We start from the raw sequence: 14,035 nt of genomic DNA, 5'->3' as shown, positions 1-14,035 counted from the left end.
GTATTCTCTACTGAAATACACAATGGTAGATTGGAGGAAAATGAAGAGTTATGATTTATAGTATATTAGACCATATGCTATGTAAAATTCTGTTTGAAGCTTAATGCTTTCACCATAATGATTGAGTTGAGGACAGAGAAAGACAAGTCTACTCCAATTCCTTTTCTCACTGTAAAATGGAACGGTTACATTGAATTTAGGAACGATGAGATGCTGGTCAGCACATGCAGGATGCAAATTTTCAAATTCCCTTTCAACATTCAGAGCTGCAACCTCTCTCTCGAGTCTGCAGTGTACTCTGCCGAGTCTGTAACCTGTTGTGTTTAAAAGTTTGTAGACATTCATCTAAAATGTGTATGCTTTGTATTGGGATGCATGCGTGCTGTAATCACAGTTTTTTGTCACATGAACACACACTAGAACATATTAAGACTTCTTCTGTGTTGACCTGATAAGAAACCTCAAAGTTTAATTTTTATTTTATTTTATTTTTTTACCTCAGATGAAGAAATAAAGTTCGAAGCTAACCTCGATGACACAAACATCAAAAGCTGGTCTCTTACATTGATGTGGACTCAGTACGAGTGGCTGTTCATGAACATCCTATCAAATAAGATAACCGTCAACAATTTTAGCTACAACCAAAGCCTGATCATTTACACTGTAAGTATAAAGTGCATTTTATTGCAAATACCTGCAATAACAGATTGTCTTTTTTGGCTATTTGGGGGAAGCTGGAGCAAGTTGTGAAACCAGTTGCTTATTTAGTTATCCAGTTATGGACCAACAATTATCTTTCATTCGGAGTCGTGTTTCTGAGACAACGCTGTAGTATAAGGGAAACACATGCAGGCGTTCACTAACTTATAATAGGAACTAAATAAACAGAAACGTTGACTCTGACAGAGTAACAAGAAAACATGGTGTAAGGCTAAGATAAAAGTAAATAAACCTTACAGAAAATTAAAAATTCCAATATTGTACGAGGTGTTGCCAGTGGAGAGGCAGCCAGCAAACTACATGGATGGGAGTCTGATTTAACCAGGACACACTGGCCATTGGCCTGTTGACTTTGGTTCCTTGATGACCTCCAGCTTCACCCAACCAGAAATGCTGAAATACAACACATTCACATCACAGAAATAACACATAAGCCCTGCCAAGGACCTTTGGGCTGTCCAGCCTGTTCTCATGCCAAAGTCATCAAATACCGCCACTTTTGCAGTGCTTTCAAAGTAAGATCCAGACAACAAAAGCCACCTTTTGCATCCGCATGATGCACTGCTAGACGGCTTCAGTTGAGAACGTGACAGGACGAACTCTGTTGCCTCCTCATTATTCCCTCTGGGATTGAGTCAGGTTGAAACGCTGCCAGTAATGATGTATTATAAGAAAACAGGAAGGTCCCTGTGGAGGGGAGTGGATGGATCCAACAAACCCCGGAGTACAGTGTTCTCTTCCGGTCTCAATGTAATGTTTTTTACATACGCCTAGCCATGTGTCCTCTTTGCCGAATCTTACCAAGCCATGCCATGGTTCGGCACAATGCATTCTGGTAGTTGTAGGTTTTCTGTCTCTTGAGCAAAAGCAAATGCCACAGCCATTTTCCTCTGTTTTCTCGGCTCATTATGCACTGATTTTAAAAGTATTTGCATCTTTCTACTGCATAGAGAGAAATGAAATATGTATTTAATTTCCAGTCTTTATTATTTCTGCAGAGAAGCAGCAGCCAGTTGAAGGACCACCATGCCTTGGAGAAGCTCGCAGATGAGCTGAGGGTGGTGGAGCGATCACTGCTCCTCAACTGCAAAGGGAAAGAAGGTGAGCTTGGATACTGGACCAGAGTGACTAAAACAATCAACAAAGTTCTTTTCATTTTCTATATCACAGTGGCCAGTTTGTTTTTAGTTGTTCTCTTTTCAATATGGACAGATCCAGATGCTTGAGTTCAGAAACATGGTTCGCTCATTTTATTCACTTTAAATGGACATTAAAACATCTGTAGTTCAGTTTCATTGATCTGGAGCAAAAAATACAATCACCCATTGTTGCTAAATATAATGTTTGGATTTGTTAGAGACTTATTATAAACCAAAATACATGGAGCCATGGGTCATTTCTTTCTAATGACTAACAGCTGCAGTTCATTGTCATCAGTGCAGAGCCTCTGCGATCAAATTATTAGTATTATTATCAGTTATTAATGTTATCTAAACCTGAGCAGACACTGTGCATAGTTGTCTTATTGGAAGTGGTCATACTGAACGTAAGCGGAGAGGCCCTGTTTGCTTTGTTCCGATTCCGATTAAGTTTTTACAAACAAGTTGATCAACAGTGTTAACAAAAAAAGAAGCAAGCATTACTTTGTGCAGTTCTGCTGAAGTTGGATCAATATGGAGAAAATCAAATATCAAGTGTTTTTGGCCAAATACCCCAATATTGATATTGGTGTGATATTGTGCAGTTGATTCTTGCTTTTTTTCCCAAAATGGTTAAAGGCAAATAATACAACAACTACAACAGTAGCTACAATAGTCTGGTTTGTTCAGAAAATCACATCACTTTACTGTAATGCAGCCTTTAACACTCGGACATGTCAACACCTGATATATTACCCAGCAGTGTTGCCAACTTGGCGACTTTTCAGACCCCGTCGGAGACTTAATTAGTCAAAAGCGACCACTGACAAATCAAGTGACTTTTTCTGGTCGTTTGGGGAATGATTGTGTCGGCAAAAGTCTGCAAAAGCATCTAACATATCCCATTTTGCGGTTCACGTTACAACTGCGAGGGCGGCTGTCGTCTCCTCCTCCTCCTCCTCCTCCTCCTCCTCAGTCTGACCTGCAGCGGACTCGGTGACGCTCTGACCGAGAGCTGCGTGCTCTGCAAATGAATCACACGTTGCAGCAGAGACGTTACGTTTTTGTTTAAATATTCACTCTTTTTTATTTCACACCCCAAAATCCCTCACACAGTTCTCTCTGTCTCAGTAAATATAAGCTACAAAACCACGTTTTTGTTTTGCTCTGCATCCATTACGTCACTTAAAACAAAAAAACCCCGCAAATGTTATAGTTACATGACAAAAAACAACTTTGTAAATACACAAATAGTTTGTAAACTACCTGGTCCGCCTTTTCTATTAGTTTAGCTTCTCTCAGAATTTGATATTATGTAAATTAATTGAATACGTCATGTAGCTACTTGTAGCGGCTTTAGGGAGGGCCAATAGTTACTTTCCTGTCAGAGGCGTCGGCAAATGTGCACCCAGAGGGAGAGAGCCGCAGAAAGGCGACAAGAGCAGCGAGAAACTGTCGCTAACCAGCGCTGGAACTAACAGTGACTGAACAGCTGTGTGATTAAACAGGAAAACCGCTGAGAGGAGAAGACAGCGTGAGTGTTTTTGTAAAACTTAACTGAGTTTCAATCACAGACAAGTAAGAAGCAACCAAAGTAAGGAGCAAGTTAGAGGACCAGCTGGGAATTACTCGCAGTACGGCCTGCACAGAAAGTAGAAACGCAGTGTACTGTTACTGCTGCAAGTGACAGTGACTACTTTAACCATAATCCTTACGTAAAATTTAAGTGTTCATATATCAGAATTTAAATGATAAGAGATGCATGTTGTGTTCAGAGTGCAGAGAGAAATGCAAAGGAGCCTGGTGGTGCGCTTTAGCCTCTTGTGGTCAAAACGAGTATCACCAAAAGAAACACTTTAAAAAAATGACACTGATTTTCTCCTGGAAAAAAAATTCTGGCCCCACCAAACTTTTTTTTTTCTTGCCAGCCCCCACCCCCCAAAAAACTTTTTTTTTTTCATGTCCCTCAGGGCTTCTGTACTGTTGAGATTCACCCACATGTGATCACTTTCAGACGACACGAAGAAGACAGGGATCATCATTAACTGTGCAGACCTCTTGCAGTCATGATTCTGGCAGGTTTCCTCTTTCTGATCTTCCTCCCAGGTAAGCTGGAACAACTCTGTACGATGCATGTGGGTGAAAAATTTCTGTCGCTACCCCGATACAAAGGAGGTGAACGAAGCTTTCATTTACAACATAGAAAATTAAGCTGAAAGTAATTATATCTTTAGCAATATCTCATACCACAGTGTGAGATAAGTCAGAGTTACAGAGTAACTGTTAATGGGAGAGACGTTGCTGTTTAGTCACTTAAGAGTCACTTAATCATGTTGTGTATTAAGGCAGAGGAAGTGAGTTCATGGAAATGATATTGAATGTAAAGAGCTGTATACTCTATTTTTGAATTATGTGGAAGTACCTCCAGTTACTCAGAAAGAACAGAGCCTCAGCAAACAGAAAAAGTTTTCAATAAATGTTGTCAGTTGTAAATGCATGAGGATTTGCATGGGCTGATGTTGGATGCATTTGAACCACGGGTAACAGATGAATCTCAAATGCAGAGCCCCACGTAAACGTAAATGACTGTAAAAATGCTCACATTTAAAAATCATTTGTGGACTGATGACATAAAACCCTGCAGTCCTGCCAATGGCCGTCTCATAAAGGCCTTTCAGTGACAACAAACACTGGATATTGCCGCAGATATTTGTGAGCTGGTGTTTCAAGGTTTGATAATAAATTCAGAAGCAGTGGATACCTGCTCACAGAGCATACTGTCAGTAACTTCTTCTTAATTATTCTTAGGCTCCATTTCAGAAGCAGAGCAGATCTGCAGTTATCAGGATATTATAAACAACCTGAGCCTGACCGAAAACAAGGATCTCTACACTCTGAGCCGACCTGTTAAAAACTACAAAGAGACTACACGGGTACACATCCAGATGTCGCTCTATGGTATCCTAGATGTGGTAAGTTTAAAATGAAGCTTTAAATTCTTTGTAATATTTTAGTTTTTGATTGTGATGATTATTGCTTCTGTTCAGGAGGGTATATTTGTTTCTCTGTACTTTCTTGCTCAAAGATTTCATAACAATCTGTGGAAATCAAAATGTCTGAACAATTATTTTATACTTATAATTATGAAAGTTCAATTTGTAGCGGGTCTGCACTACATACTGCCTCCAGTGTATACTGTATATGTGAGCACTGTAATGTCTGCTTTTATATGCTAACAAAGCAACTGCCAGCTATTTTCAGTGATGCATATACAGTTATTTTCTTTCCTTGCTGATCCTGCCCCAGTAACAGCTATAACCACAAACGATACCACCACAAATGAAATGATCAATAAAAAAATCTCCTTCTGCTTCCTTTAATCTTGCTAATGTACAAAGCATTGCATGGGGAAATATAAGTGTAGATTAATTGTTTGATTTTGCAGAGGTAGTCGCATCCAGGGAAACACACTGAGCATATTTTAATAGAAATGGCCAGGCTTCTTGCTGATGGTCTGGTTTTTTTCTGAAATTGTTTCATACTGGTGAAACCTCCCTGTTCTATGTTTTGCTGTGTATATGGTCAGTATGTAACATATATTTTCAAATATACTGTTTTTCTTTGCTTATAGAGAGAGAGAGACCAGACTTTCATTTCCTATATTTGGATTTATATGGTGAGAGTCTCTGAGGACAACTTTTTTTTCTTGCCTGTTCATCATCAGTGGAAAATCAAATTGTTTCTTTTAAATTGCATCTTTACATTTTTTCTCTCTCTTTCCCTCCTTTTTCCTTTTTATCCTGTTTTTCTATGTAGGGCTGGAAAAATGAACACATTTGGTGGGATCCGGCTAAGTTCTGCGGACTTGAAAAAGTAATCATTCCTAAGGAATATTTGTGGATGCCAGATCTAACTATTGAAGAGATGTAAGTTTTAACATGCTCTCACACACACAAATCCACATGCACTCACAAGTAGAGCATCGTGTTACCATTTAGGAATTACACAAAAAAACGAGGCATTAATGCAACAGGTTCTAAACATGCTGACTATATGCAATATTAATTACATGTATGTATTTTATTTTTAGTGTTTCATAACTTCTGAAATTCTGAAACAAACAATCGATCAAAACCAATCAAGACATACACATTGGGGAGGTTAGAGAGTAAGAGGGTTACAACTTTGTGACCCAAATTACAGTTTAACAATTATTTTTTCACCACTAAGTATGTATTTAAAAATCATAGGGTACTTAAATATTGACACTAGATCAGCAGTACATGTTATATAGAGGTTTCTATACAACATGCACTGGTATTCACAGTGTTATTTAATTCAAGGTCCTTCCTAAATGCAGTTCTTTCACACCTTTATTCTCTGTATTTTAACCCCTTCATGGCCTGTTGGTAGGTACCCAAGAGCTACAGTAATTCATTAGCACTGGAACATGCAGAATGTGAAATAATGACACCATGTGGATAGTGTTTTCTCTACTGAAATGCACAATGGTAGATTGGAGGAAAATGAAGAGTCGTGATTTATGGTATATTAGATCATATGCTGTGTCAAATTCTGTTTGAAGCTTAATGCTTTCACCATAATGTTTGCGTTCTTATACAGGACAGAGAAAGACAAACCTACTCCAATTCCTTTTCTCACTGTAAGATGGGAGGGTAAAATTGAATTTAGGAGCGACCAGATGCTGGTCAGCACATGCAGGATGCAAGTTTTCAAATTCCCTTTCGACATTCAGAGCTGCAACCTCACTTTAAAGTCTGCAGTGTACTCTGGTGAGCGAGACATTTATCTAAAATCTGTATATTTTGTGTTCAAATACATGTGTGCTGTAATCACTTCAACTTTTTTTTTTCACATGAACACACACCAACACATATTTACCCTCCTATGTTGAGCTGATATGAAATCTCAAAGTTCTGTTTTTGATTTCCACTTCAGATAAAGAAGTAAAGTTTGAAGCCATCCTTGACTCTTCAAAGATCACACGGTGGTCTAATGACATGATGCGGAACCATTACGAGTGGCTGTTCATCGACCAAGAAGCCAAAGAGATGACCATCAACAATTTTAGCTACAACCAAAGCGTGATCGTTTACACTGTAAGTATTGAGTATATTTTACTGCTAATATGTTTTTCAGCAACAAACTGCAGGTAGACTCTCTACAGTTCCAGTTGCTATTTGTACTTAAACCAATATATAATGCAATAACAGATTATCCCTTTTTTGCCGCTCAAAGGAAGCATCAGTCAAAGAACGACATAATAATTAATTCCAAATTGTGTTTATGGCCACCTTGCAAATCCACTCTTATTTTAGCTCTGTGTTTGGTCTCTACCAGCTATTTACCTGCTGAAAATTAAAATACTGCAGCCGAATGAGAACTGTGACAGTTATAGCCCCTTTCACACATGCAATTAAAACTTGAAATAAACTTAATTAACATACTTGGATGCAAGTTTTCATCAGTTTCTTGATGACCTCCAGCTTCACCCAACCAGAAATGTTGAAATACAACACATTCACATCACAGCAATAATACATAAACCCTGCCAAGGGCCTTTGGGCTGTCCAGCCTGTTCTCATGCCAAAGTCATCAAATACCGCCACTTTTGCAGTGCTTTCAAAGTAAGATCCAGACAACAAAAGCCACCTTTTGCATTCGCATGATGCACTGCTAAACAGCTTCAGTTGAGAACGTGACAGAACGAACTATGTTGCCTCCACATTATACACTGTTGGATTGAGTCACGTTGAAACGCTGGGCCCCTCAGGTCCCGGGGGAGGGTGGATCCAACAAACCCCGTAGTACAGTGTTCTCTTCCGGTCTCAATGTGATGTTTTTTACATACGCCTAGCCATGTGTCCTCTTTGCCTTATCCTATTAAGCCATGCCAGCATGTGCGTTTGTTGACGTCCTGGCGGTGGTTGCCGTGTGCTTGTCGTCACAACATTATCAAATACAACATCTTCTGACCGTGTGCGTTTGTTGATATCATGGTAGCACCATCTCAGAATGTCAACAACAGAAGAAGAAGGATACCGAGAGCGTAATATGTAGACAGAGAAGTCCACTACAAAGCAGAAATGAGTCACGACTTGGGATGAGAATTTGTTCGGCCGTCATAACCAAAACAGCAAAGTTGCAGCTGGACCACCAAACAATGAGCTGCAACTCATAATGAAGCTCTGTAAAACCAAGAAAAGCTGCATTTTCAGGTGCCAGTTGTCTATAGGTCAATTACTATGGCAACACAACTCATGATGCCACATTGTTTTTACATTATCATTTGATACATTTCTATGAAAAATATTGATCATAAACTCTAAAAGTAAATAATTCAAACACTGTCTTAACCACTACAGACATTTGCAGATTATTTTATTTGATAATTTCATAGATAAATATGAAGCGACGGTCTGTCCTCTACATCGTCAACTTCATACTACCCATCCTGTCCCTCTTCTGTCTGGACTTGGCCTCCTTCCTGATCTCGGACAGAGGAGGCGAGAAGCTCAGCTTTAAGGTCACTTTGTTGCTGGCTGTCACTGTGATGCAGCTTATTCTTAATGAAATTCTGCCTAACTCCTCAGACAGGGTACCACTTATAGGTAAGGAGGCCCAGAGACATAACTTTATTGTACTGCTCAGGAACAGCACATATATTGAGTCAATGTGTTATTATTTATCCACATTAATGATGTTGCCTTTTTCCTTTAGTGGTCTTCTGTATTGGGATGTTTTGTTTGATGCTGCTGAGCCTCATGGAGACAATTTTGGTGATGTATCTGAGAGAGAAAGACTCTGCCCTCCGAGACAAAGAGGCAGATAAAGACCAAGGCCAAAGTGAGTACTATGGAGACAAAGAGGGCAAAGACAACATGCACAAATATATTGAAGGTGAGATTCGGTATAAATTCTACAAACCTCTTGATGTCAACCCCAACCTGACGTTGTTGTTCAGTTTTCTACTGCCTCTGTTATATTCTACTGATCATTTTAGTACAGACATATTTACAGCTTATAATCAGTGTTGGGTAAGTTACTGATAATAAGTAATCAGTTACAATTTCTAGTTACTTCTGTCAAAAAATAATTCAGTTACTTTCAAGATACTAAGTAAATAAAATTAATTAGTAAGGAAAGTAATTTTTGCGTTACTTTTTCATTATTTGTCTTGATTCTTCAATCATAAATGCACACACATTATTTTAGTGTTGTTTTGGCACAGTTGGGACAAAACTGTCAAATTCTATATACGCTGGCCCCATTATCACAGTGATGAGCGTAAGTAGTGGAACAGCAAATAATGAATAACAAACCTTTTTTTATTCAAGTAAATGTAACGCCGTTACTGAATATCAGAGTTATACATTACTCATTACTGCCAAAAGTAATGGCGTTACTCCGAACACTGCTAAAAATACATCATTTTGAATATGCTCCAACCATCTTTGTGTCAAACATGTCGTTTCAGAGGTGAAGAAATGGACTGACCGTGCTTGTTTCAGTGATGCGTCTGCTGATGAACCTCCATCTGAACTGCTGTCGGTGGCCAAAAAGGTTAGAATCAAGTCATAATTTAAATGTTAAAGGCATACCTCAAACACAAATGAAAATCTGTTTATCAAGTACTCATGCTGTGTTACACAGAATTTGTAAAAAAAATCCTTTCTTGCATGCCTCCACGGTGAACCAAGGATCCAAAAGAGGAGATCATTCTTAATGAGGTAAAGGCACACACTCTGACACTCTCCAAAAACTCAGTACCTCACATCAATACTGTAAACAACGGTCAATTTTCAGTCACCTAAAAGGCAGTTTGCATGTGTACAAAAGGTCAAAACACATAGACAACATTATATTTTCAAATGTACATGTGGACTAAGCCTGAGTCTCATTTATCCAGTTATACGCTCACATGCATTTCCACTGAAACCTTACTATGCAAAACACTTCAGCATATGAATAATGCACCTGGACAAGCACATGAATTTAAACTCTGCACATTGAGGCACGTGAGACAAACAAAGTTTTCTCTCTGAGTTCAGTTTAAGTATTCCTTTAAAGGTTTAGATAAAATACAAAAAACTAAATTGTAATTGGAGGTCGTCTGTTACCTGCCGGCAATGATATTGTTTCTTGTCTCAAAATGGACAAGCTTGCATCATGTCAACCACCCGAGGTCCGGTTCAGCACAGTGCATTCTGGTAGTTGTAGGTTTTCTATCTCTTGAGCAAAAGCAAATGCCACAGCCATTTTCCTCTGTTTTCTCAGGTCATTATGCACTGATTTTAAAAGTATTTGCATCTTTCTACTGCATAGACAGAAATGAAATTCTTCTTTAATTTCCAGTCTTTATTATTTCTGCAGAGAAGCAGCAGCCAGTTGAAGGACCACCATGCTTTGGAGAAGCTCTCAGATGAGCTGAGGGTGGTGGAGCGATCACTGCTCCTCAACTGCAAAGGGAAAAAAGGTGAGCTTGGATACTGGACCAGAGTGACTAAAACAATCAACAGAGTTTTCTTAACTTTCTATATCACAGTGGCCAGTGTGTTTTTAGTTGTTCTCTTTGCAGTTTGGACAGATCCAGCATACGAGTAGTGCTTAAGTTCAGAAACATGGTTCGCTCATTTTATTCACTTTAAATGGACATTAAAACATCTGTAGTTCAGTTTCATTGATCTGGAGCAAAAAATACAACCACCCATTGTTGCTCAATATAATGGTGGGGATTTTTTAGAGACTTATTATAAACCAAAATACATGGAGCCATGGGTCATTTCTTTCTAATGACTAACAGCTGCAGTTCAAGCAGTGAGGCCCTGCTTGCTTTGTCCAGTTACAATTCCAATGAAGTTTTTACAAGCAAGTTGACCAACAGTGTTAAAAAAGCAAGCATCACTTTGTGCAGTTCTGCTATGAACAATGACTCAATCTGTTCTGAGCTGAAGTTGGATCAATATGGAGAAAATCAAATATCAAGTGTTTTTGGCCAAATACCCCAATATTGATATTGGTGTGATATTGTACAGTTGACTCTTGCTTTTTTCCCAAAATGGTTAAAGGCAAATAATACAACAACTACAATAGTAGCTACAATAGTCTGGTTTGTTCAGAAAATCACATCACTTTACTGTAATGCAGCCTTTAACACTCGGAAACGTCAACACCTACGATATTATGATATCCATAATCTAAGACGATATCACGTCTCATTATATTGATATATTACCCAGCCCTAAACTGAATTTCCTATATATGTAGTCCTTCAGTAGTGCTGCACGTGTTACACACTGCTACACATCTCACACATATACTCTGTGTTAGCCTGTGACACTGGTGAGGTTTTAAAGTTCAATTAATATAAGTTTTTTATGTGTGTAGTGTCCAATTATAGTGTTCAATGAGTCTGTCAAACACATAATGAAATATGTTAAAAACTGAAGTGTTGCTCTGTCAGATTCATATCAGATTCTCCTCTGTGGAGATGCCACAAGTAAATGTCTACTGTTTATTACAATTTATTTTGTTTTCTTGTTCATTCATCATACTAAGCATATATACAGGCTATAACATGTACCAAGTGTTCACTTTACTAACGACCTGTAAAAGGTTTTTTTTTCTTCTACTGTTTGAGGAATTTCAGACTGTCTTTTAACGAGATTCTCCAAATCTACACCTATATTTAAGTATTCACATTGTGGAATAAAAGTCCTGTCATCTGTAAATATGTGTCAGACATCAATCTGAAATAAACAGTATAGACAGACCTGCCTGTCCCTTCTTTCTATTTGTGTGTGTGTGTGTGTGTGTGTGTGTGTGTGTGCGTGCGTGTTGTGCAGAGAGGCACCTTTTTAAACAGATTATCAAGTTGTATTTTATACACACACACACACACACACATATATATCAATAATTTCAGTCAGTGTTTATACCTCTCATACTCAAGTACTGTACTAAAGTACAAATCTAAAGTACATTTATTTCACTTCAGTATTTTAAACTCATTCCACTTTCTACCTCTACTCCAGTACACTTCAGATGGAAATATTGTACTTTTTACTCCACCACTATTATGTGACAACATTAGCTGCCATTTGCTGTACTAAATTAGATTTTTGCACACAACCCATGTGAAAATATACAATTGCAGTTTAAACGATTATTAATTAATTAGAAAACTAACTAGAAACTATTTTGATAATTGTTGGTCCTTATTCATGCAAAAAAAAAAACAAACAAAAAAAACATTACATGGTTTCAGCGTCTCAATTTTTAAGAAGTTCCTGTTTTTGTTTTATTGATTAAATTCATTTAAAACAGCAATACATGAGTACTTTTACTTTTGATACTTGAATTAATTTCACTGATTGTACTTACATGCCTTTATGTAGGTAACATTTTCAATGCAGAGCTTAAACTAGTAACAAAGTACTTTAACAGTGTGGTATTTGTACTTTTATTTAAATCTAAATTCTGAATACCTCTTCCACCACTGCTGCTGACACAGCAAAACTTTGCCATCGCTGGGGTTTTAGTTTCCTGTAATACCAGTACAGACATTAAACAATCGCATTTACTGTGTTTAAGATAATTTAACAGGACTTTGATTCTAATACTGCTAAAGTTCTTCTTCGTACAGCCTTTATTTGGTGGCACCACCTCAATGTACCAGTGTGTTTTCACAAGGCATAACACCTGGCCTTCTATGGTGTTTAGGGGGTGTTACCTATACTGATAGATGATTTATGATCAATTAGGAGTCATTACTCAGCACACCTGGATATGAGCAGATTTGGATGGTTAACAAAGTTTGGAGCTGACATCTCTTTTTTTTTCTTTTACAGGAAATCAGAGGAAATATAAGAGAAACCAAGAGGATGATGCTGCATGAGTCAAGTCAAGTCAATTTTAATCATAGAGCCCATTATCAAAAAAACATTGTTTGCCTCAGAGGCCTTTACTGCGTACGACATCCCTTTGCCCTTAGACCGTCACATCACCTGAGGAAAAACTCCTGAAGAAGAACCCCTGTAACGGGAAAAAAGAGGAAGAAACCTCAGGAGGAGCAGCAGAGGATGATGAGAGATCCCTCTTCCAGGACGGACAGATGTGCAATAGATGTCGAAAATAACAAATGAAATACTATCATGGCAAAGGAGAAAGAGAAAAAGAGAGGGGGGAGGGAGAGAGATGCACAGCAATAATGGAAAGAGACGCATGTCATACTACAATAGCAATAAGTGTGAAATTACTAAATGCACTCTATGATGATATTGCTGGTGTTGATAAGAGTCTCGTGCATATATTGATAGTGGAGGTGTCCAAAAGCATGATCACGGCATCAGCACAACCAGGACCAAGACCACGGTCAGGGCGAGCAGGGCTACAGCATCAGTGCAGCCACAGCACAAGCACAACCAAAGGCAGGGTCACAGCACCAGCACAGCTATCACCACAATCAGGCACAGCCAAGGTTGCAGCCAGGATCCAGGAAAACTAGAAAACAAGGGAGCAGGAATGCTCCGGATGCTGCTTAAATGTTATATACATACATACATACATATATATATATATATATATATATATATATATATATATATATATGATGTAATATATTATATATATAGTATAGTATATACTGTATGGCAGTGTTGCCAACTTGGCGACTTTTCAGACCCCCTCGGAGACTTAATTAGTCAAAAGCGACCATTGACAAATCAAGCGACTTTTTCTGGTCATTTGGGGAATAATTGTGTTGACAAAAGTCTGCAAAAGGCATCTAACATATCGCATTTTGCGGTTCACGTTACAACTGCGAGGGCGGCTGTCGTCTCCTCTTCCTCCTCCTCCTCCTCCTCCTCTCTCAGCTCTGCAAATGAATCATGCGTTGCAGCAGAGACGTTACGTTTTTGTTTAAATATTCACTCTTTTTTATTTCACACCCCAAAATCCCTCACACAGTTCTCTCTGTCTCAGTAAATATAAGCTACAAAACCACGTTTTTGTTTTGCTCTGCATCCATTAGGTCACTTAAAACAAAAAAAACCCGCAAATGTTATAGTTACATGGCAACAAATAACTTTGTAAATACACAAATAGTTTGTAAACTACCTGGTCCGCCTTTTCTATTAGTATAGCCTCTCTCAGAA

General features: G+C 38.3%; 1 protein-coding gene across 6 annotated transcripts; it reads left to right on the top strand.

The window, feature by feature from the left end:
- The first annotated feature begins 511 nt into the window (after nt 1–511).
- Nucleotides 512–13,993, top strand: LOC148186305 (5-hydroxytryptamine receptor 3A-like). Of its 6 annotated transcripts, none has more exons than XM_088070454.1 (13): nt 512–663; nt 1,719–1,821; nt 3,874–3,965; nt 4,668–4,831; nt 5,491–5,535; nt 5,676–5,785; nt 6,483–6,652; nt 6,819–6,979; nt 8,281–8,491; nt 8,601–8,780; nt 9,358–9,443; nt 9,581–9,610; nt 10,254–11,653. In XM_088070454.1, the coding sequence occupies exons 3-13, from the start codon at nt 3,926–3,928 to the stop codon at nt 10,482–10,484; spliced, it is 1,428 nt and encodes a 475-aa protein (XP_087926580.1). In that variant the 5' UTR covers nt 512–663; nt 1,719–1,821; nt 3,874–3,925; the 3' UTR covers nt 10,485–11,653. The 6 variants fall into 6 exon arrangements, with proteins under 6 accessions (XP_087926580.1, XP_087926578.1, XP_087926582.1 ...); XM_088070452.1 differs by having other exon boundaries at nt 513–663; nt 3,830–3,965; XM_088070456.1 differs by lacking the exons at nt 512–663; nt 1,719–1,821 and adding exons at nt 3,089–3,393; nt 12,731–13,993 and having other exon boundaries at nt 3,830–3,965; nt 10,254–10,356.
- The last annotated feature ends 42 nt before the right edge of the window (nt 13,994–14,035 follow it).

Source organism: Plectropomus leopardus, chromosome 19 (assembly GCF_026936395.1).
Source record: "Plectropomus leopardus strain MGB_pleo_1.0 chromosome 19, ASM2693639v1, whole genome shotgun sequence".
NCBI lineage: Eukaryota > Metazoa > Chordata > Actinopteri > Perciformes > Serranidae > Plectropomus > Plectropomus leopardus.
This window is presented reverse-complemented; position numbering and strand designations above follow the sequence as displayed.